Source organism: Diospyros lotus, chromosome 2, assembly GCF_014633365.1.
Source record: "Diospyros lotus cultivar Yz01 chromosome 2, ASM1463336v1, whole genome shotgun sequence".
Taxonomy (NCBI): Eukaryota; Viridiplantae; Streptophyta; class Magnoliopsida; order Ericales; family Ebenaceae; genus Diospyros; species Diospyros lotus.
Genome location: NC_068339.1, coordinates 2,610,077 through 2,635,658, shown reverse-complemented (window position 1 = coordinate 2,635,658; position 25,582 = coordinate 2,610,077). Strand labels below are relative to the sequence as shown.

General features: G+C 33.9%; 1 protein-coding gene across 1 annotated transcript; it reads right to left on the bottom strand.

Moving 5' to 3' along the window:
• Positions 1-882: 882 nt before the first annotated feature.
• Positions 883-23,748, bottom strand: LOC127794212 (uncharacterized). Its single transcript, XM_052325154.1, has 3 exons — positions 21,925-23,748; positions 1,090-1,461; positions 883-912 (listed from the first exon to the last, which is right to left on the bottom strand). Exons 1-3 carry the CDS (start codon positions 23,746-23,748, stop codon positions 883-885), a joined length of 2,226 nt encoding a protein of 741 aa, XP_052181114.1.
• Positions 23,749-25,582: the final 1,834 nt, after the last annotated feature.

Sequence of the window (25,582 nt, the reverse complement as noted above, 5' to 3'; positions counted from 1 at the left end):
CCCCGTCACTAAATTCATTGTTTAGTGACGGGGCAGTCAACCCCCGTCACAAATTTAGTGACGAGTTATCAGCCCCGTCACAAATTTAGTGACGGGCTGTCAGCCCCATCACAAATTTAGTGACAGGGGTTGATAGCCCCGTCACTATACTCGTTGTTTAGTGATGGGGCTGTTAGCCCCAGCCACAGATTTAGTATTAAAGCTTCTAATTGGGTCTCACTTATAATAACCCATGTTCGTATGAGGTTGCCATGTAATTTCGATGAGTTTAGAATACCGAAAAATGAGTTTGATAGTAATTATAAGTACCGAATCGACTGTAGGGAATGCCTTGGAGTGAAATTGTCTAAGAAAAATGATATGCTTTCGATGAGTGTTCCGAGATAGGATTTATGGTATCGAAAGAAATCAGATCAGGAACAGTTTTCGGTACAGCTAAAAAGTAGCTGCTATTTAGGCTACAAAACATAATCATTGTGGGAGACTCCCGAAAAATCAATGGAACCCTAGAGGGGTTTCGATTTTTCGTAATGAGTAACCCTTCAATGGTTTTAGGATGAAACAATAGCCCGATGAGGACACTGAGGCGAAATCCTCATTATCGAGTAACCTTAAAGTAATTAATTTTGATTTTCAGTATTAAAATGCAAATTAATTTGAGGTTTGAGGGCATGGTTGCAATTAAAAGAATTGCCAAGTGATATTAAGATGAATTATGGGGATTAAAAGTGTAATTTCCCTTTTGTTGGTGTATTATATAATAGCTATATATATGTGTGTGTGTGTGCGCGCGCGCGCACATGAGTGGCCAACGGTTAGCTTCTGTGAAGCTTTAATGGCCGAGATTTTGGCCACAAAATGGGGAGATTGTGGTAGCATGAATTAAGGAAAGAAATCTGCAAGAGGTAGCGTCTGAAGATTTGAGAGATTTAGCAATTAATAATGTGATGTAATATATATATATATACACCCTCGTGAGCAATGGTCGCCTATAAATTGAGATGCATTTGGGCCAATTGAGAGCAACAAGCAAGTGGGAGATCGACAGAGAGAGAGATCAGAGTGAGGGAGAGGGAGAGGGCCGAAAACGGCCATAGCAGCAGCAGCAAGCTGCTGTTCGGCGACCATGGCCACAGGCCTCAAGCTCGGTGGAGCCGGGCCAATGAGCATAGCAGCAGTGCACGAAGCAGGGGTAGCGGTTGCGGTGATGATCGCACGATGTAGTGATGACCGAAAGGCTTGGTGGAGGCTCAAGAAGCGGCCGCAAGCAAGCGAAGCCGCGGCCATGACAGCCATGGCCACGAGCTCCAACAAGCCACGGTGAAACAAAAGGCGACTGCGGTGGCTGCGGCTGTACGCGGTGGAGCTAGGCAGCAGTGGGTATGACGTGGAGACGGCGGTGCATTGCAACAAGGCCGGTAGGCTGTGTTGGCCGCGAGGCAGCCATGCGCAAGAGACGCACTGTACGCGCATGGCAAGGGCGGGAGTTGCAGATGAAGAATAAGGAGGAGGAAAGAAGAAAGAGAATAAAAAGAAAAAGAAGAAATGCGGAAGAGAAAGGAAGCTAGCATGGTGCTGCGCGTAGGAGACGGGAGGAAGAAGAAGAGAGGAAGAAGAAAGAGGGAAAAAAAAAAGGAAAAAAAAAAAGGAAAGAAAAAGAAAATGAAAGAAAATATAGAAAAAAAATAGAGAAAATGTGGAAAAAAATTCTAAAAAATAGGAAATAGAATTTTATGGTTATCCCGGAGATTTTGGGCAAAAAAAATGCTTCAAGCACATGTTTCGGGAATATGACAGGCATACCGAGGAAGTCGGAGAGGCTAAGTCAAGGTAAGTAAAATTCCCTAAAAAATTATAGAAATTCAAGAATATTATTTTATGAATTTTCGTAGTGAAATATTTGAGAAAACATTTGAGAAATATTTAGTTTGGATTTATTGAGAAAAATTAGGAAGAAATAGAAAGAAAATTAAAGAAAATGCCATAAATTACGAAAAATAGGTTTTAATAATTATTTAAATAAATATGATGATTATGATACTTTGAGGTTAAAGTTGAAATGACTTGTGCAAATTTTGAGGTTAGCACTCAAATCGAGGTAATGCACGTATTTCGAGGCAAGGCGTGAATATTGAGGTAGCCCAATAAGCTTGAGAAGGTAAGTAGTACATCTCAACTGAATTTAGTTTTATGAAAAATGCCTGGTTTGTAAGTGATTTATGTTCCTCGAAAACGTTTTCATCATGTTGACATGCTCGGATATGTATCCATCACATAAACTACATACATGACATGCTATGAAATGCATATGTACCAGTTGATATCATTGATCACGCGCATTGTGGCAGTAAGGAGTACGAATTGCATGGCACCGCTGTTTTACCAAGGGTGCACCCATATACCCCGGCTTCGAAAGAGATGGCCGCAAAAATGATAAGTAGCATGAGGGGTGCAGTTGACACCTACAATGAGTAAGACATTGCATTCATGCACGAAATATGTTTTCTATACCCTTATTTAGATGATTCATCATCTAAGTTGGACTTTGCCTCTGGAATATATTCAAACGTTCCAGATGGAGATTGTAGCAGATACGAGGATAATTAAGGCATGAAAAAGCACTTAGGAGTGTGCATGAGGAATGAAATATATGCTACGTAGCCTATGTATTTAAGTTCTGCTACTTTAAATTCTGAACATTTTAAGGAATGACGATGATGTAAGAATTGATTTATGATCAATGTTAAGATGTCAGGTTCGATCCTTTGCTTCCGCATTTGATGTGTATAATGATTCTCTTTCGAGAAAAATGATTGAAAATTCTAGGACGGATTTTAGGAATGATGTAATTTAGCTTTAGTGTTTGAAAGAAAAAAAATTTATTGTCCCAAAATTGTCCCAAGTCATAACTCGCCCGAGAAAGCGGGACGTTACATCACTTGTTAATGAATTATTTAATACAATCTTATCATTTAATTATAATCACATTATGTAATATCAGTTCACATTTTTAATTTTTATTTTAATGTTTCCTTCTTTTTTTGGCCAAGTTAATTTATTTATTTATTCAAAATTAAATATTTTTAATTTTTTGAATAATTAAATTCTTTTAATAAAATATCATTAAAAATTTATTTTTTAAATTTCAAGTAGAATGCGTTTTCTATTTTTTTTTATTTTGAGATATAGCTTTTAAAAATGACAAAGAGAATACATTTTTAATTTTCTAAAAATGGACTATCAAAATAAAAAAATTAAAATAAATTTAAAATTAAAAAACAAAGACAACACATCCTAAATTATTATAATGACTTAACAACTTGATTACTTAGAGTTAAAGACGAATTTGGTGCAATTGGGGTTCAAAGAAACCCAGGTTAGCTTCTAGAAGTGTATTAAATAAATTTATTAAATATGTACAATAAATTATAAACTATGTATATTAAATAAGATTCAGGCAAATTACTTAATTCTAATGACAATTTCAAGGGTGATATAAAAAAAATTAACATATTCATTTCACTTCCATGTAATATATTGATAAAAATTTAGTACAACTACTTTTTCAACATACAATTAGATTCATGATGACAATACCTTCATAATTTAATAATAATTTCATAATTATTATTAAATTATGATGACAAGATTACGTGTTTAATTCAAGTTCATATGATGTTCAAGATAAGTTCCAACAAATACAAAAGTATATAAATTACTACAGCGGTAAGATACAAGTATAGATCAAACTAATTAACGAGAAATTATGAACTTTTTAACTTCTAATCTTAAGGATGTACATATAGCTAGCAGTCCATCATGATAAGAATCACAAGAGAATTAATTTTAATAGAAAGAGTCAATATTATGGCTTGTAGTTGATAAAATTCAAAATTGACTTGCCAAGTCTCTTTTTACGCCTTCAATACTATATTATAAACTCAAAATTAAAAATTCTTAGAACATATGCTAGATAAATTTAATGGGTTCATATTTTAAGAAAATGTAGCTTATATTATGAAGTACTTTTTACACAAAATGTTATTAATTTAACGTGAAGGGTGTATTGAGTATTGATTTTATTATGCATTTATGGACTGTTTTGATATGAAATTTTCCTGAAAATTTTGACAACTTTTGTACATCGGTAACCATCAAAGAGTCAAACTCGTAGTTTTAGGCTCAGAATTAAAACTTGAAATACGTACCCGTCGGTGCTAATCTATGGTGACCCGAGACACCATAGAAACCAAAAATGAGAATATTTCATAGGCCTAAGTGTACTATATAACGAGGAGTGCCTTGAACAGGACACCGACGGGGTGACCCTAGAACTACTCGGTGTGGTTCATTGCGGCGTAAAGGTAGCTCGGGAGCGGACTAGCGTGAGGCAATCTCGCCGGAGACTCGGCGAGTTGTTTTCCGTTGCTATCGTAATAGATCACTCTGGAGAAATCCAACGGCTGGCATTTGTCTCCATCAAGATTGTCCTCTACCAGCGCCTTTCCTAGCCAAATTCCTTGTCAAAGCTATAGTTTACGAGTTCATGCCCCGGGATAGTTTGGAGGGGTGGTTGCATTCAAATCCAAAAACAGAAAACAACCAAGACAATCAAACCGTGGGACTTAATCTTCTAAAAGGAATAAACGTAGCCATTGATGTGGCAAGCACCAGAGTATCTGCATCGTCACTACCACATACCAATTATTCACTGTGACCTAAAGCTAGGCAACATCCTTCTTGATGCAAGCATGGTTGTCCATGTTGGAGACCTAGATTTGAATTGTGAAGGCATAGTTACAGGATGATCGAACACGGTGATGGAAAGATGCCTCTTGAGCTTTTGACAGTTTGAAAAGGACCGCCACTAAAGAGAGGAATGCAAGTACTTTTACCAAGCGACAAAATAAATTACAGCAAGAGATACAAACTTTGATTCCATTAGCTATATTTAATTTTTTAATTATTAATGCTTGAAACATTAAACAAAAATATAATTTACATAGTTAAATAATTTTTATATAGTAAATGTTAGATGAATAGCATTACTCTTAATATATTTATAAAATAAGTTATGTTTTTCCATAATTTTGTATAAAAGAAAACAATTTATATATTTATATATATTTTTGTGTATGCATTTTGTTGTGAAAATTATTCTTCAATGCAAAATAATCTTATCATGAATCAAAACATAGGCTAAAATTAAATATATTGTACTTCGACCTATTTTGTAGTTTTGTAATGTCGAACTAAGAGGCCAACTGAGTCGATATTTGAGGCAGGTCTCAATCTCCACACCTTTGCCAGGATGGCCATGACATTGTGGATTCAATACTCATGTGCAATGATGAAGATTGGAGTGGCTTGTTCTATGAAGTCACCCCAAGATAGGTTGAACATATGCAATATCGATCGTGGATTAAATATAACTAAAGACATTTTTCAAGGGCTCTAGAAGGGCAATAATGTTTAGGCATGATCTCTAACACATTCACTGACTTTATAGCCCCTAGAATGTAGATTAATTGGCAAAAGAAGAATTCGTTGAGGTGTTGCTTTTTGGGCCCTCAGGTCTCGTGTTCGAGCTCTGATCAGGAAATAGTTCAATAGGTAAGAAACGACCCTGAAAATGAAAAATGCTTGCTGCCCTCACGTTTGCGGTTGTGTTAGAGGTCGAAACCTATATGCTGGATCTCCTGATTTGCCTCTCCTGCTGGAATCGTGGGGCCGAGTAACGGAGACGTGAGTGATAACGCGTAATCTAAAAAAAAAAAATAATAGTTATAATTACATGTTACCATAAAGAGAGAATGGCATTTGTGCTATTTTTTTTTTTTTTTTTTTCATTCTATATATGCTAGATACTTAAGCATCTTTTATTTATTGACAACTATCTATGAATCAAACTACATTTGAGTTATAAGTATTTTCTAACTAGATGGACCTTCAAAAAATGTCTACAATGAAAGAGTGTTATGTGAAATACATGAATGCTATTATTGCCATGTCTCAAATGGTTACCTGTCTGAGTGGATCGATCAATATTAGAATAATTATAACAAGTTAGCTACATATGCCTGAATTGTCAACCAAATATTATTGCTTAAAACGTACGCCTCAAGAGTTTATTTTTTAGTTTGTACCCTCCTGTAGTGAGTTTCACATATTCATAAATTATCACAAAGCAATTGGTCATGAGTCGAAAGAATTAAGACAATCAGCCAGCGGAGACCTAAATTTGAATTTTTAAGGCATAGTTATAGGATGATCGAACACGGTAATGGAGAGATGCCTCTTAAGCTTTTAGGGATTTGAAAAGGACTTTCACTAAGGAGAGGGATGTAAGTACTTCTATTGAATGACAACAAAAATAATTTACAACAAAAAATACAAACTTTGATTCCAATAGCTATATTTCATTTTAAATTATTAATGCTTGAAACATTAAACAAAAATGCAGTTTACATAGTTAAATAAATTTTATATAAAAATGTTATTAATGTAACATCGAGGGAGTATTTAATTTGTGCATTTATGAATTGTTTTGAGTTGTATTATATATTTTAATTTAAAAGACACTTTCAGAGGCCAAGATAATTAAATTAAAATGTACGTCTCTTGAATTTTGGGTTTTTAATTTAAGTATTTTTTGAATTTTAAATTTTAATAAATTAATCTTTAAAATTTTCTCAGTTAGTTTACTAATTACATTAAGTAAATTAGCTATGACACCCTTTTGTTACTAACAATATTAAGTAAATTAATTATATGTATATCTCTTGAATTATGGATATTTAGTCTTGACACCCTATGAATTTTATTTTTCTTCGAATCGGTCTTTTAAAATTTCCTAAAACAAGGACAAACACTTCTTAAATAAAAAATAACATAAATTAAATTAAGTTAAAAATATTCTTAATATCTATTAAATTAAGTTAAATTTAACATAAAATAAAAATAAAATATAAATCAACTATGGTTCATTTGAATCCATTGCCAATGGCTAGTGTCCCTCTGACTTAGTTGGAACCTGTTGCCGATGCCATACGGTTATTCAAGGTCATACCTTTATTATTATTGTTGGTTATTATTTCTGTATTATTTCAAGTTGTTCTTGTTGGTTATTTTTCTTAGTGGGCCACGAAATTCATATTCTAGGCAGATGTTTAATTCCTTAAAGATCTGGAAGTGGTTGTGTATTTAACTCCAGCCTTTTGTAAAGAAGAGTTATTACTGTGGGTTTTGTGTTTCATATTAATGAGACCCAAGTGGAAGATGATTTTTCGGATGGATTTTATCTCTATAAGCATCGGTTGGGGATTGAAAAACCCAAATCCATCACCACTTTTAGACAATCTATTTTTGAAGTCGGGCCACAAGCCTTATTCCCACTTTGGAGGAGAAATGGGCCTTTGGTCTATTTGCTCAAGTGAGAAAAGCCCACTCTTCTGAGCCTTAAAGCTCTCTTGTCCCTTGGCCCATAAGTCCACATATAAAAGGCCCTTTGTGCGGCCCATTCTCTTAGCATTTTCTTTCTTGGCTGAACCCTAGCCCCTCCTCACTCTCTCGCGTTTCCTTGCTTGACCAATTGCTTGTTTCATGGTTTCCTTTTGCGACTGATCTTCCATGACTCCATTTCCATCTCAGTCTGATGCCTCTTTCCATGTTGAGAGGCCGCATTTTCCCTTATTGATCTTGGCCGATTTGTTGACGATGCGCATGCCCTATTTAAAGGGTTTCGATCATATGGTCTCGATAAACTTTTCTCCTGACTTTGTGCTTTCTACCCTCCGTCTTTGTGGCCAATCTACCTTCTATGGTAACCTACTGTGTGGCTTTGATCGATTAGGTGAGAGAAGGCTTCGTTTGTGTTCGGCAGAGAGGTATTGGGGCTTTTCAGGCTATCAGTTTGAAGGATTCGTTGTGGCTTGCGGTTTCTATTCATTGACATTACCAAAGTGGTAAACGGACTCTTTAGATTTGAGCCTTGAACGTTATTTAAATATGAAGTTTTTATTTTGTGTTCATCTTCTTGTTACTGTTATCGATACTTTATATATTGTCTTAATTTTTTATTAAATCTAATTCGATGTTATTACATTAATTCATTTATTTTGTAGAGATTTTCGGCGACAATTATGAGGATAGTCAAGCAAACAGGCCTTCAATTTTACGCCCGGGGGGGGGGGACACTCTAAGCTCATCTTTACTAATTTACACGCACATAAACCTGCGGTATTGGCATTGATTCCATTTTGGGTCAAAGAAACTTTGATCGTGTGGGGCCTTAACGAGAGTAACGAAGGAGTCTGAAAGCAAGAAGCTTCCTTCAATATTATTATTATTATATATATATATAATAATTTTGAACATATATATATAAATAAATTAAAAATTAGGCTTTTAAATCTTAAAGGAATAATAATAATAAAAAAAAGCTTCTGTAACCGCAGTAGTGCCAAAAAGGAAAAAAAAAAAAATTTTGAGTTGACCCCATTTACGTACTCCCTTAGATATTAAAATCTTAAAAGAATAAAGAGGAAAATGTCTCCAAAGAAAAGGGTCACGTCCGCTTATAAAGAGAGAAGGGTTTGTGTTCTTTTACCTCACTTTCTTCATAATTTAGCAATTTTTAAATGTTAACTGATAAGTGTCTTTTTACACTTATTTTGATATATGAACTTAGTATTTATTTAATTAATTAGCACATATTCTATTTTAATTTGTTCAATAGTTGCCTATGTATGTGTGAAACATCTGTTGAAGACATTTGAAGTAAAAAATGATGATGTTGTCACATTTTTTTGGAGCTAAACTGGGCATTAAAGGCAAGATCAAAGGTCCACTCAGAGTCGAGGTTGATGAGGTCGCAAAGCATCGAAAGGAGGACGTCATTGGTGAAGTGTTGGAAATCAAGGAAAAACGACTCACGGCGCTGTCGCGCAAAGCATTGGTGATACGGTCGTGGTAAGAATTCCTTTCCATGGCTCACGATGTTATCACGCAAAGCATACTGTACGTAATAGGGTAGTGGCTATTTAAACTTTATGTGGCTCACGGCCTTATCGCGGAAAGTATTCTGTGGTAAAGTCGTAGTTGGAAAAGTGTGATGTGGCTCACAATCATGCCGCGACAAGCATTCTGAGGTAAGACTAAAAGCTTCGCGAAAAGGCCGTTTTATTCCAAATTAAGTGGGGATAGACTCCTTTAAGGTGCATAACTTTGATAACCCTAAAAAGCACTATATAAATAATGATTCTTGGAAGATTTGGTGTAACGACCCTAAAGTGGGTCTAGATGTTTTAACATTTAACATTAGTAATGGCATTTTAAAGGTAGGTCTAAGTGTTTTAATATTTAATGATAAACTTCTTTAAGAGCATATAAATAGTTTTAGATATTTTATTTTATGGTTCATGTGATCGGAAAATAAGTTTATGGATCTAAATTTTTAAGAAATTTAAAAATAATGGAATATGCCACAATTAAATTAGTTAATGAGTCCTTGGGCCTATCAAGTGGGTTAGGTGAATTCTGGTTTGGGCTTAGGCCCAAAGATAATAGAATTTAAATTTTATTATGTAAAAAAAAAAAAAAAACAAAGCAAAACAAAACAAAAATGGAAAGTAGCAGGTTGTCTGCTTGAAGTAGCAGGCGCCTGTAGCTCTATCTCCCTCTCCTTTTTGATTCTCTGATCTCCTTGTACACTGATTTTGTTCCATTTGGATGATTTGATGCTTGATTCTGTCTCCTGTTCCATTGGCCATCGCTTTCGATCCTTTTCTCCAACCGCTTCATAACCTTCTTCTTCTCCATGTTCTTCTTTTGTTTTTTTTCTTCTTCTTCATTCATTGGCGGCATGTTCTGTTGTTGGTTGCTTTGCACCTTTCATCAAGCAAGTTTCTCCTATATTTCTATTTTATTCTCAAGCCCAAGTTCTATCCATACACCCCTTATGTATTACGTAAAATATAATCAACCATTATTCTATTTTTCTATATTTCAACCATTGTTCTGTTTCTCTATTCCCTATGAGTCCTTTTAATGTATCCAACTGGGGTTTGATTTACTCCGAAGTTTACTTGTGGAATGGTGTAAGGTAAGTAATGATTTTATATATATATATAATATATTTACATGCGTAGCAAGTCTAGGCGCTCTTCCCCTATTCCAAGCAAGACACACACACATCTATATATATATATATATATATATAATAGCCTCCATTGTTGTACCAGTTGAGTGACCCACTTGTATATCCATATATATATATATGCTAACAGACCTTGTATATACATGTACGCATGCCCCTTGTTTCTGTCCCAGACAATCCATCAATTACATATTCATATACAGATATATAAGCGGGGCAGTGTACTCTCGTTGTTTATTCGGATACCCTCTGCTTATTTCAAATCGTATATATATATATAAACTCGACTTCATCTCTCCCTTGCCATATTCAGATCACTCGCTTAATATATATATATATATATATCTGTGCCTCATTGAAGCATATATATACATATATATATTATATAACCATCCTAATGCCCCTGTCCCAGCCGACCCACCCAGTTATATACTCATACCTATACATTTATATGTGTGGCAGTGCAACTGCTCACTTGGAAGTTCTCTCTCTCTCTTAAGCCTCTGTTTTGTTTTAACAACCTTATATGCTAACCAAGAATGTAGACCCACTGAAAGCCCAAGGCACCAAAATGGTATAAATAATATTTATTTATATAAATATATATATACACACATATTAACCACCCAAATCAATAATATATATAAACGTATACACACCCACTAGGGAGATAAGCACCCAAATAATATATATATATGTATGTATATGTTTAATACCATGTTCAACACTCACTCAAAGCGTAAGGCACTTAAAATATATATATGTATATGTGTGCTGCTACTTTTTGTAAGTTTAAAAACACTTAAATAATATATATATATATATATATATGTATATGTAGGTTTTCTATTCTCTGTAAATTTAAAAACCAACGTAAGGCACTTAAAATATATATATATATATATGTGTGTGTGTGTGTTGCTATTATCTGTAAATTTAAGAGCACCCAAATAATATATATATATATATGTATACACATATTTAACACCCATGCACCCATTATATATTGCCAGGAGCATTATTTAATTAGCTATTAAATAATTTTTGAATATGCTCAAATTTATGAGAATTCATACCAAAATTTTTCTTGCATTTTTAATATTCATCGGAATATGACCAATAAATTAAATGCCATTGTGTGTAAAGATTAATAGAGCTAATGTACTTGACGTGGTTCTTTTAGTTGCATGGGAACTCTAATAATAAATTTTAGATTTTTTGTGGAGATATACTTGTCATCAATATGTGGTATTAAACCATGTGGATACTTATTTATGCATTTGAGAGCATGGCATCAAGGTTGGTAACCTTACGTGATTTCATAAATGGCATGTCAAAATATAATATATATACCATTGTTATTAAATTTTGCGCACTTATTATTTTGCACGGAGGGAATGGTACCCTAGAGCACCTGGCACAGGACAAGGTAGCCATAGCCCGACAGGTTGGCTCCATACTGAATGTGAGTTTTTATTCTCTTGATGCACTTTGACATATGTTGTTTAATGGCTTGCAAGCCTACGAGATTTGAATATGATAATTAATGTTATATGTACATTTGCATAGTAATATATGGTGATATGATACATTTAAATTGAAACCGATAAGGTCATAAATTACGAATCTTATATGAAACTGTCAAGTTCTTGATTACTCTTTTTAATATTACCCTATTTTTTATTCTTGTTCGCTATTCATTGTTTTTCGAATTTGTTGAGCCTTGTGGCTCACTTGATCTTCCTTGCCATTCCAGGTAAAAGAAAGGCTATTTTGGGGGGCGAGTCCAATGGGACTAAGGCCCAGGGATAGTGATGTACGGAGACGCGTCCTAACTTGAAGATCCTATTTAGTATTTTGGTGAGGCTTGAGATGAAATGATTTTTATTTTGGTTAGTTAATAGTAGAGCCTCTTAATTATTTTGTATGGCCTTTGAGCCCCAAACTTATGAAATATTGGAAGTGTAACTGAACCTTAAATTAGTTTCCGCTGCTAGTGATGAATTGAGTTGTTTGTTATTATGGTTTGTTCTATATCATCTCTGTGATGACCTCCTTTCGAATATTCTATGCTAGCGGGAATATTCGAGGAAGAGAAGAAGTCAAGTCGAGGAAGAAGAATGAGATTTTCTTGAAGAACTTCAGTTTTGATTGTATTTTTTTATTCTTTCTTCTCTCTGACATCATGAACTCCGTTTTTATTATTCTTTCATTGGTTGAAACTATGTTAGGCTAAGTACCTTGTAACTAGGGTGATTGATGAAACCTAGTTCAATGATGGTTTAATTAAAAGTATTCAGGTTTTATTATATATATTCTTGTCTTTCAGGTTGATCGTTTGTTATGCACTAATTCCGTTTTGATATTTGGCCACCATTAGAACGTGTTTGTGATTTATATTACTTTCGAGAGAATCAATATAAATTAGCACTTGATAATAAATGACATAAGATTCGATAATAGGTAGAGATACTATTATGCCTTGTGAAATCTTATTTAGATGATCATTGTGGATAAATGCATATTTGAATATTTATAGATTAATTAAAGATAATTAATCTCATATGTAAACATAGATTCGATTGACCATCGAGAGAGACTTTTGATTAACTTAGGATTATCGATTTTCAACTCAAAGCAAGAATTATAAAACTTGATCACTGGAAGATTGAACCAATTAAAGAACTATGGTGGATTTATGAACCCTAGTGCATTAGATTTTCGTATTTAAAAATCCAATGAGTTATTTTACGTTTTCAGTTAGTCATTCAGTTTTAATTAAAATAATAACTATGTACAGTGAATAATTATTTTATTGTATGTGACTTATTAACGTTAATAATTGTTAAAGTAGAGATCAAAAACTAATTCTCATAAGAACGATACTTTATTTATCATTATATTACATGTTATAATTCTGTTCACTTGCGAGAATGAATATGTAAACATTAACTAATTAAAAACTGACATCTAAGTAAATTTAAAGAAGCTACTGAATTTCCTCAACTTTGTCCAGACATCAACATGGAGCCATTTTTTGTTCTCGGAAACCGCAAGCATTAGAGTGTCTCTTAACATTTGCAAATCAATTAATAGAGAAAATGAAAAAATCTTATATATCACTAAATATATATGTTTAGAAATAAAGTTAGATAGAGATTCAGATTTAAATCTTCTAGCTAGCTCTACATATATGGGGCTTGATAAATTAAGAGTGAAAAGTTGGTACAAAAATTTGTATAAAAAATATAATTAACAATGACATTGTTTATTTATTTATCAAAAAGAATCATATTACTGTGTAAATATAAAAAGAAAAAAATATTCTAACAATTAAGAATTGAGAATTCTTACTCAAAAACGCTTGTAAAACGGCACCAATAACACAAGTCTTTTGCATATCTATTCATTTTCAAAAATGAGTTCAATGCGTTGGCATTTGTCATTTTGGACTTTGGGTCTTTTAATGACCTTTTGTCTATGATACAACAATTATTTCTCACTCTTTGATTCATTCCAGTTTATCGGAGGATAAAGTAGAGTATGTCATGGTTTTCCCTTATTTATGATACTAGATCATTCTCACATTTTTTGAACTTTTGATTTTGGATAATTCTCACATTTTTTGCATTTATGATTCTGGATCATTCTCACACTTTTTGCGTTTCTAATTCCAAATCATTAATTCTCACAATTTCTAAGTTTCTAATTCTAGATTATTTTCACGCTTTTTGTATTTTTTTATTCCAAATCATTCTCACACTTTTTGCGTTTCTGATTCCAAATCATTCTCGCGTCTTTTGCGTTTCTCATTCCAAATCATTCTTATACTTTTTGCATTTCTAATACTAAATTTTTGGATAATGAGTCCTAAATCGTTATTGCATATTTCATACTTCAATATTAGGTTTTAAATAATAAGGCTTTGTAATTTGCAATTTGAACATGTTTTGCTTGGACCTATCATTTTAGAATAATATTGGTGGCCCCCCAATTTGAGCGCATGGGATAGTTAGGCTCAAACCAAAAAAGTGATTGATGAGAATTTTGAAATCATGATGAGTATGTTGGTTAAGATTGGATTATTCTCGTGAATCCTGGAATCTTAGCATATTAGTATTAAGAGAGTTGTCTACATTAGGACCTTTTCGTTGTGTTTGTTACTTTCAACTTGAGATAGTATAAGGACCATTTAGTATCCTTAGGTTTTTTGAACTTTTTCCACATACCACACCAATTGTTAGTCCTGAATCAGAACAATAAATTCATTTGACTGAAAATATCATCATCTGAGTCTGCAAAAAAAAAAAAAAACAATCAAAAAGTGTGGAGAGGTCCCCGCACAAACACTCTGATGCTTAAATCATATACTGAAAATGATGAATGTCATATTGAAATCAGTATTAGAGACATACCTTTTCTGGAATAAGTGTCTATTTATTTATAGAGAAGTATAAAATAATCCCAATTAGTTCAGAATTAACATTCTCACATATAATGTCTATTTTATCATTTTCTAATTTTATTAAAATTAAAATTTTTATATTTTGGAACTCGTTATGATTAGAATTCTTATGGATGATATTTATCTTTTATAGATGACATTTATCTTGAATTTTTAGATGTTAGAGTTATCTAATTTGCGCGTTGCATGGGACCCCCCGGTATACGACAAAATATACTCCTTTTAGAACAAAAAATTATTTTGGGCTTTTAGATTTTCTTTAATTTTTTAATGAAATTTTTACCAATGACACAACACTAATAAAGTAAGTTAAATTTAATATAAAATAAAAATAAAATATAAATCGACCACGGTTCCTTTGATCTATTGCCAACGGCTAGTGTCCCTCTAACTTAGTTGGAACCTTAGATATAACAATTGGTTGGTTTTATTTTATAATGGTAAGTGGACCCCATTTACTCAGAATATTCACCTCTAACCTAATGTGATCCCTAATTTGACTAATCAATTTAGAAAAGAAAAGAAAAAAACAAATTTGAGTGTTGACACTTTGAATAATTGAGGTTGCGTTCTCTCACATGTGAGGCGCAGCACATCCAACGGTGTGCTGTCATATAGGCGTTATAACTAATGATAATCATGACGCCTAGTATTACTCATTTTATAATGGTAAGGTAAAGAAGAAAAAAGATGAGTGGACCACCAAAATAAACAAAACCCACCAAAATTACTAATTTACACAATTGAGAGTGAGAGAAAAAAGTTAAGAAATTTAAACTATTTATCAAAAGTGTTACCTTATTATATCATTAAATCAAAATTTATGAAATGATTATTTACTTATCAATCAATTAAAATTAAATAAAAAATTAATTTTATTTGAGATTTGACATATAGACGTTTTAACGATCTAAAACTTAAAACTAAATCATAATCAATCATTTCTCTCATTATTTGATAATTTGATGGTTTAAATTAATTTTGTTTAACTGATTTGAGTGATTTAAAATTTTTTTTTCAGCCATTTCTAATTTCAATGAAAAGTTGAAAACAGTTAATTGTGTTTTAAGCAATTTTAATTTGATTTATTATATTCATACAAAAAATAAATAAATTTAATATTGATCACCCATTTCTTTTTCTTTTTCTTTTTCTTTTTTCTTTGAATTAAAAGAATATTCACCTCTAACCTCCGCCTAAAGGTTGGTTGGGGGAAGAAAATTTGATCCCTAATTTGACTAATCAATTTAGAAAAGAAAAGAAAAAAACAAATTTGAGTGTTGACACTTTGAATAATTGAATTTCGACAAAGTTGGTAGCCAAGTTAGTCCAAGACAACACAAAATTTAATTGGATCCTTATCACTTTGTATTTGATTGGTAGATTTTTTGGAATAATATCTATATTTTAATGTTTTATTAATATCCATATTTTTTTATTAATTATTATTATTATTATAAATTAGTAATTTATTGGTTGGTTTTATTTTATTTTTATTATTTATATATTTATATAAAGAATCTAACGAATTCTCAAAGAGAGAATCTTCTTCTTTTTTTTTTTTTTTTCCAAAAAGCACAAGTATTGGAATGGCCTCTTAACATTTTGTAGAGCAATTGATAGAGAAAATGAAAAATCTGTTTCTTAAACATGTTAAGAATTAGAGTCAGATAAAGATCCAGATCGATTTAAATCTTCTAGCTAATTTTACACAGGACTTATTTGCAATTAGGGTCGGGGTGAGGAAGAGCGTATTTACCATTTCATGTACACTTATTTGAAAGAATTAACCCTTATTTGAAAGAATTAACCCTTATTTTCTTGAACATTGTCAAAAATAGTTACACAAAAGATGGGGAATTGAATTCAACAGGAAGTTTTAGAGCAAAATCCACACAAAAGATGGGTCCCCCTCTAAGAGCAGAAACAACAACTAGGAACCACTCCGTCCGTCAATTCCTTTGAGTTTCGGTCTTGCGACCGTACTCCCCAGTGGAGTGTTTCATGGGTTAGCTGGGCCCCCGATCATCCGCGTAAACCAAGGGCGAACCTTTAATTTTACGTGCTTTGGGGGGTGGTGTGGCTTTTTTCCTTGGGGTTTCCACTCTAATTAGATATATATTTTTGTATATGCATTTTCATATGAAAATTATTCTTCAATGCAAAATATTATATCAGGAATCAAAATAGAGGCTAAAATAATTCAAACTTTAAGGTTGGATTCTCTTTACTGTTTTGAAATCATTTTTAATTTTTAATTTTTTAAAATAATAAAAACACGTTCTCTTTGTTGTTTTTAAAAATATATTTTTAAAAATAAAAAAAATTATAAAGAAAACTCAAAATAACAAAAAATTATTTTTGAGTGTTTTCATCCAAAATAAACTTAAAACATATTTATTTATTTATATTTTATTATTGTAATGGGAAAAAATATTATAAAATTTATTAACTTTAAAATATATATATATTTTTTAATAATATATTAACATTAAATATTTATAATTTACTTAATAATCAAATTTATTGAATAAAATATCATTAAAAAAATATTTTCAAAATTTTAAAGAGAACACGTTTTCTAATTTTCTGTTTTGAAAAATAATTTTTCAAAATGACAAAAAGAACGCGTTTTTAATTTTTTAAAAACAGACTACCGAAACAAAAAACTAAAAATAAATTCAAAACTCAAAACTAAAAATTGAAAAGTAAATAAAACGCAGCCTAAATATTTGGTATGGATGAGAAAATTTTAAAGTGACGCATATCTGATACGCTAATATTAGTATCAATAGGTTACATGTAAGGGCCCACTCTCGAATATTCCCGCTAGCATAGGATATTCGAAAGGAGGTCATCACAGAGATGATATAGAACAACCACAATTAAAAAAACAACTCATTTCATTCATTAGCAGCGAAAACCATGCTTAAGTTTAATGACACTTCCAATAGCTCAAGAGTCGAGCTCAGCGGCCATACAAAATAGATAAGAGACTCTAATGTTAACTAACAAAATAAGACTCATTTCATCTCGAGTCTCACCAAAATGCTAACAGGATCTTCAAGTTAGGACGTATCCCCATACACCACTATCCTCAGGCCTTAGTCCCACTGGACTCATCCCTAATAATAGCTTTCCTTTTACTTGGAATGGCAAAGAAGATCAAGTGAGCTACAAGGCTCAGCGAGTTCTAGGATAATAAACAATGATCATGAACCAAGAATAAGGTGACACCAAAGAGAGTACTCCAGAACATCACTGATGTATACAAGTATCACAATTTAAGACTTGATCAATTCCAAGTTAAATGTATCATGCCACCAAGTACTATTATGCAAATGTGCATATAAATGTAATATCAAAATCAAGTCTCATAGGCTCGCAAGCCATAAATCAACTCATGCCAAAGCGTATCACATAGACAAAACCTCACAATAAATATGGAGCCAACTTGCCGGGCTATGACCACCTCGTCCGTGTCAAGTGCTCTAGGGTACCCTTTCTCCCTCCGTGCAAAATAATAGGTGCGCAAAACATATATATATATATGAAACCTGTACATGTATGCATCATGTATGCATTTGCCAACCACATGTATTTAAATTCCTGATTCTGCGATATTCATGCTGTTAACATCACTTACCCATACCGGGTATTTTTTCCATCATCAGATAAATTCAACATATCTTACTTCAAAATGTTTACCACATTCAAGATGTAATTTATGACACAAAAATGCTTAATGTAATTTACAACACAAGAATACTTCTTTGAGAGATGCTATTTAATATTAAATCTCGATTCACCAATTGAGGAGTATTATAAATTTAATAACTATTCTTCCCATCATATGATTGTTGTGATTTCATTTAACCAGTGATAGTATGCATTTACTTGCATTCATGCTCATAGCTCAAATTCATTATTCGACCCCATGCAATCAAATGACCACACCATGTGAAATTGCTGATCAAACATAATCCTGAAATTTTTCTAAGGTAATGGACCAAATAGAACATTTTTTTGAAAATGTCTTCATCTTGAAAAACTAACTCCCGGTAATTTGATTACTAGCATTTATTGTTGTAAAAATGATTTTTAATGAATTTTTCAAGAAACGGAAACTATGTATTTCGATGGTGGTAAAATTGCAAATTCATGGATTTATACTAAAACCAAAATTCTAACTTTTTATTTTTATGGATTTTGATTTTTTTGATATTTTTATTGAATCCAAATGGGGGGTACTTTCTTATTTACATTTATGTATTAAAGTAAAAGAAAGTAAAATATAAATTAAGGAAAATGCAAACATTTGAAAGGTAAATAAATAGGGTGAGAGCTGATAGCTCCCATTCAAAGGCATATGGGACAAGCTCGGGAACAGCTCGAGGTCTTGAGGTCGCAGCTTACGGAGAGAGCTCAAAAGACCTTGCGGGAAGGACAAGCGAACGAGCTCGGGGTCATAAGGTGAACGAGCTCGCGGTCAAGGGGTTGAGCAAGAGCTCACTGGACGAGCTTAAGGTCAGGCGCGCGGCCAAGAGCTTGACAGATGAGCTCGTGACTAAGCGGTCAGGGAGCATATAGGTGTGAGCTCGCGGCAAAGAGCTGGAACGAGCTCGCTAGAACATCAATGAAGCTGAACGTGTATATATATATAACTGGGTTTCCCGAACAGAACAGAATAGAGGCATTCGAATGACTGTTTAAGCATAATATATTGTGGATTAGCTAGGCAGGGCATGCTTTAATAAGCTTTACAAATCTCTGGGGGGTATCAGCTCGTTACGCATATTGTATATAAGTATTTACAAGTGGGTCTCATATATATAGGCGAACAGTTTATATATATTTTCAATTGAGGCTTTTGCTGTTTGCTCCAAATACCTTAATGAAATCATTTAATAGTGACTTAGCACTTTACATTCAGCTATGGGTGAGAGCTTCCAAAAGTGATGCAACATGTACATATATAAATGCCTGAACAGGGAGCAACGAGCTAAACAAAACCCAGCTGTAAGTAAGAAGGAAAGCCATTCACTGAACAAATATTAGAGTGAATCAAACCCCGCTTGAGACATCAAATGGACTTCACAGCAAGTAGGAACTTTATACACACAATAGACACAGTGGAAAACACTAACAGCGAGGTGACACAATAAGCAACAATTTGCAAATCAAGGAAGCTTGCATTACAATATAGAATATATCTAAGAGGGAGCTCGCACTGAAAGATAACGTGGTTGCATTGGAATAAAAAAATGGGTAAGAGAACTTGCCTGTTGAGCAAGGTTGTTAAAATCAGGATTTTAAGTGAGATCGACAAAGGGTCCATAAAATCGGATCATAAAATCGAATCGTAAAATCGTAAGATTTTAGAGATAATTAAAAATATCCTTTAATTTTTGTAAATATATGTTTATAATAATATAATTTTGTAGAAAATGAATTAATATTATTTAATAACTTGATTATTCCTTATTATAATTCAAAAAATGATACTTCTCAAATATAGCTCAAAAACTAGCAGGTTGGTATAGGCAATTTAGAGGCAAAATATAGGTAATTTAGAGGTAAAATATAGCTTAAAATTCTTTAGATGATGCTTCCAATGTCTTCCATTAGATTTAGATTGTAATTTTTTCTTGATTTAACATTGATTAAATCAAGTAATATCCCAATTTGGGGTTGGGTGGTCCATTAATTAATTACTTATTTGTCTTGATTTACTTATGCAATCAATGTTAAATCAAGTAAAAATTATAATTTAAATCAAGTAAATTGGAACTTATGCAATTAATGTTAGATGCTATGTGACATTGGAATTTATGTAATCAATGTTAAATCAAGTTCCAATTTAGAGGCAAAATATAACAATTCATTGCATAAGTTCCAATGTCAGATGTTATGTGACATTGAGACGTTGGAAGCACCCTCTAAATTACAACTTAAATCAATAGAGGTCTTTGAATCGTAAAATCGTTTGGGGATCTCTGAAGCGTAAAATCATAAAATCGTACATGTAAAATCGAGATTTTATAGGATTTTATCCCAAATTAGATTTTACATGGGATTTGAATCGTTTGGGGGTCTTCGAATCGTAAAATCGTACGCGTAAAATCGGGATTTTAACAACAATGTTGTTGAGAATGCAATTAGAGAGAAGTTCCACCCGCGCATATGAAGCAAACAGCAGCAGCAAACAGAAGTGATGGAATAGGATGGAGAGGGTGAAGAAGAAGAAGAGCACAGAGATGGACTAAAGAAGCAATGGAACAGTGCATTCAAAAAGAAGGGATACACCTTGCACTGAATAGGATATTTGTGCACAGAGGCTGCTGGGAAAAAGGAGCGCGCACAGGTCTGCACGCCAACTCCAGAATTTACTGAAATAACCCTCTTTTCATATTACAAACAAAAATATCCAGGGGCTTGAGTGCCAAATGCTACTTAATTTATTTTCTTTTCCACATTTTCTTATTACACCATCAAGCCCATTATTTCCAAATAATTTCTCACCATGGGCCTAAGCCCAAATCACATATATCCCATATACATATATTCCAAGCCCACCAAGCTTAATTTTCTACTTGGGTTAGACATCTCATTAACTATTTAATTGAGGCCCTTTCACTTAAATTTCTGATTCCATGCACCACAGAATAAAATTATGTAATCTAAATTATTTCTGTGCCACCAAGGAAATTAACATTAAGCATTAATAAAAATATTTAGTCCAACATTCTAATTGCGAAACACTGACGTCAAGTATTAAAACACCTAGACCCACTTTAGGGTCGTTACATTACAAATTCAATACTTGATCTAGACAATATTCAAAGGTTCACCTGTAATTTATTTCTTCTCTCGAAATCGAAAACACGAGCGACGGGGGATTGTGTAAGGGCGATAATCCCAAAAAAATTTAAATGTTAATATTTATAATTTATAATTTAAAATATTCAAATTCCATGCACAATTATTGTTAAATTGGGCATGCACAGAGAAAGGCAATTAGTCACGTTTCGTTCAATTATTGTTAAAGCGGGCTTTAGACTGTTGCTAAAATGTTATTGGTACCGTACTTACTGTATTCTTCTTGAAATTATCTATGGGTCCAAGCATCCGAGAAGTGACTGAAGATGGCACGAGATTGGACCACTCACCCCAGGGGCGGATCCAGGAATTTAGGTTGGGGGGGCTGAAATTTTAAAAAGTTAACATAATAAAATTCTTATATAACCAAAAAGTCAATACAACAAATTTGACGAGGTTTTGAAACAAAAAATTCATCTATAACAGAATCTACATCTATTGTAAGAGCAAGTTCTCTTTCAATGTAGAGAGTCATACAATCAGCAAGGAAGTCGTCCTCCATTTTGTTACGAAGTGTTGTCTTCAAAAGTTTCATTGCTGAAAATGCTCGCTCAGTAGTTGCAGTAGAAACGGGTAATGTCAATACAAGACGAATCAATCTAGTTATCATAATGTATGTATCTGACCTTCCACTGTTGGTCAACTCCTGGCACAATTCAACAAGTGTAGATACTTGAAACCTTTGGTCAGCAATCACATCATGAACATAATACTTCAACTCATATTCTAAAGCACAAATATCTTGACTGCTAAAATCTTCAGGATAGAACTTCTTTGCAAGCGTACAAATATCATCACTATTGAATGATTCAAATGAATTTCTGGGATCCAAAGCCACACTGAGAGAAAGGAGTTCTAATGATTTATCATTAAAGCGTGTACTTAACTCCATCAATACAAAATCAATTGCTTCATTGAAAACATCAAAATGATAATGGTGCTCAACTGTAGTCTCATCCCTACAACGACCAATCATATATGAAGAATCTAGATCCAGTATGTCAATGTTGTGTCTTGAACAAAAATCTTTTACTTCTTGAAGAAACACTTCCCAACCTTCTTCTCTCAATTCTTGAAGAATAAGTTTCGCAGTAGAAACAAATCTCATAGCAGCCAAAATGTCTAGTGATTTTTTTTTAAGAGCTTGACAAAGAACATCAGTTATTCTCATAATTTTGTGCATTAAAAGCAAATTGAACACAAATTCAAAACATGCAAAGTGTCTATAAGCGCCACGGACTTCAGCTCGAGAACTTGCTTTTGAACAATGAACTTTAAGATATTCAAGCACCTTGCAAGTTGCAGAATACATGCCTATCATGCTTTTTACAGAATCATAATGGGAACTCCAACATGTTGCTCCAGCACGTTGCAAATTACCTATTTGATTGGCTCCACTTCCAGACTCACGCTCTCCAATACTCAACATATGCTCAACTTCTTTTCTTTGAGCATTTTGCAACTCACTAATGCGTTGAGAAGAAGAATTAATAATATTGATAACATTATCCAAATGAGAAAAGAATTCCCAAATAACACTGACATCCTTAACTGCAGAAATCAATGCCAGTTGTAACCTGTGTGCAAAGCAATGAACATAATATGCATATGGATAATCTCTAAGAAATAAAGCTTGAAGTCCATTCCAAGTACCACGTATATTATTAGCACCATCATATCCTTGACCTCTCATTTTGCTAAGTTGAAGGTCGTGTCGAGCAAGAATATCAGAAATCTCATTTTTTAGGTTTAAGGACGTGGTGTTACTAACGCTTTTGATTGCAAAAAAACGTTCTGTCAAAATACCACAACTATTCACAAACCTCAAAATAATGGCCAATTGCTCTATATTAGATTCATCTTTTGCTTCATCCACAAGAATACAAAAGCGTTCATCTCCAACATCCTCACGAATCATCTGTTGTACTCTATTAGCCATAATATGCAAAATATCCTTCTGAATATTTGGAGCAATATATTGAGCATTTTTCGGAGCATTATCTAATATAACTTTATCAACTTCCATACTCAATTGTCCAAAAGTCTTAAGCATTTGAATAAAATTTTCACGATTCAATGAAGATGAAGATTCATCGTGACCTCTAAAGGCACAACCTTGAAGTGCTAGTAACCTGACAGCTATAACTGAAGCCCTTAGGCGCAAGCGATTTTTCTGAGATTCCTCTTTTGTTTGTGAATGAATTACTCTTTCAATATGTTGAGACGGATTCATTAAATCTTCAGCCATTCTCACACAATTCAAGTGGGGCGACGAAGGTGAAGAACCAACATAAGTAAGAAAAGCACATTTATTTCCTTGGTTAATCCTCTTCCAATTGTTAAATCCCACAGTACCCAATGTCAAAATATTTAATGAATGACCATCATTCAAAAATAGAAAATAGTAGAAACAATATGCCTTGTCTTCTGAAGATGAATATTCTAACCACCTAAATTGATTGAACCAATTTTTGTGAAAACTCTGACGTTGATTTCCAAAAGTGGTCTTCTTGTAATTCAAAAGTAATGGTTGATATGGCCCAACTAGTAGATATGCCCGTCTAATCTCATCCCGTGCATTAATAGGATATTCACAAATTTGTTTTCTTTTCCCCGAATCCCATTCAATACAAGAAGACCATTGACATTCAGGATTTGAAGATGGAGAAAGTTCAATTTCAGGAGATAAACTTGAAGAAATTGGTGTAAATTCACTAGATCGATTTTGCACATCATCAATTGAAGTAATTTCACTAGTATGATGATCTCTTTTTCTGAAAAAAGATAACAATGTTTTTCCTTTCTTCGCAGAAGATTATTGTTCCATTCTAAATTCTAAGATACACAAACAAAAAATAACATAATTCAATAATCGAACAATTAAAATATTTAATTTGAGCCAAATGCAAGGCCAATATAACAAACAAATTAACAATTGACAATTGTATTCCTAAATTCTTAATCTTAACTGAATGCAGCAATCAAACAGCCAACTCCAATCCAAGCAAACACAAAATTAGCAAAAAAAATATTTATAAATTGCTCAAAAAAGACAGCAGCTTTAACGAACGAACGAATCAAATTAATCAATCAACAAGACAAAACCCACAAACAATTTATTTTATTTGTTAAGCAGAGGCAGAGGCAAAAAAAAAAAAACAAAAAAATTACCTAGGCTGCTAGGGCTGGCTGCCGGCGAGAGCAGTCCAGTGAGAGCAAGAGGCGAGGGCGAACGAGAGAGGCAGAGGGCGAGGCCGCGAGGGCGAGGGCGAGGGCGAGGGCGAGCGAGAGAGGCAGATCCACAGAGGGCGAGGCCACGAGGGCGAGGGCGAGCGAGAGAGGCAGAGGACGAGGCTGCGAGGGCGACGGCGAGCAAGAGAGGCAGAGCCGCAGAGGGCGAGGCCGCGAGGGCGAGGGCGAGCGAGAGAGGCAGAGGGTGAGGCCTCGAGGGCGAGGGGGACGAGCGAGAGAGGCAGAGGGCGAGGGCGAGGGCGAGGGCGAGCGAGAGAGGCAGAGAGCGAGCTCAGCGAGGGCAAGTGAGAGGCGAGAGCAAGAGGGGACGAGGGCGAGCGGCGAGCGCGAGCAAGAGAGATGAAGAAAGCGAAGGGCCGAGGGCGAGCAAGAGAGATGCAGAGAGCGAGGGCCAGCGAAACCGAACGCCCGACGTCGGACGAGAAAGAGAGAGGAGGCAGAGAGCGAGACGAGAGGCGGCGCCGCGGCGAGGGTGAGAGTCTGAGAGAGAGCGAGAGTGAGGTCGGGAGAGGAAGAAGAAGCGGACTAGAGAAGAGAAGGGTTCCAGAGGGGGGCTAGGGTGGGCTGGGGGTTGGGCCGGTGGGCTAGGGTGGGCTAGGGTCAAATAAGGCTAAAATTTAGCCTATCTAATCCATTTTTCTTGTGGGCTGCCCTGGGCTTCAGCCCAGGGCAGCTCACACGTAAATCCGCCCTTGACTCACCCCCAAAAATTTGTCTCTGGCCATGATGAATTCATAGACTTTGACACCCTATGATTCTTAATTTTCTTCAAATGGGTCTTTAAATTTTTTTTAAAATAGGCAAACACTTCTTAAATAAAAATAACATAA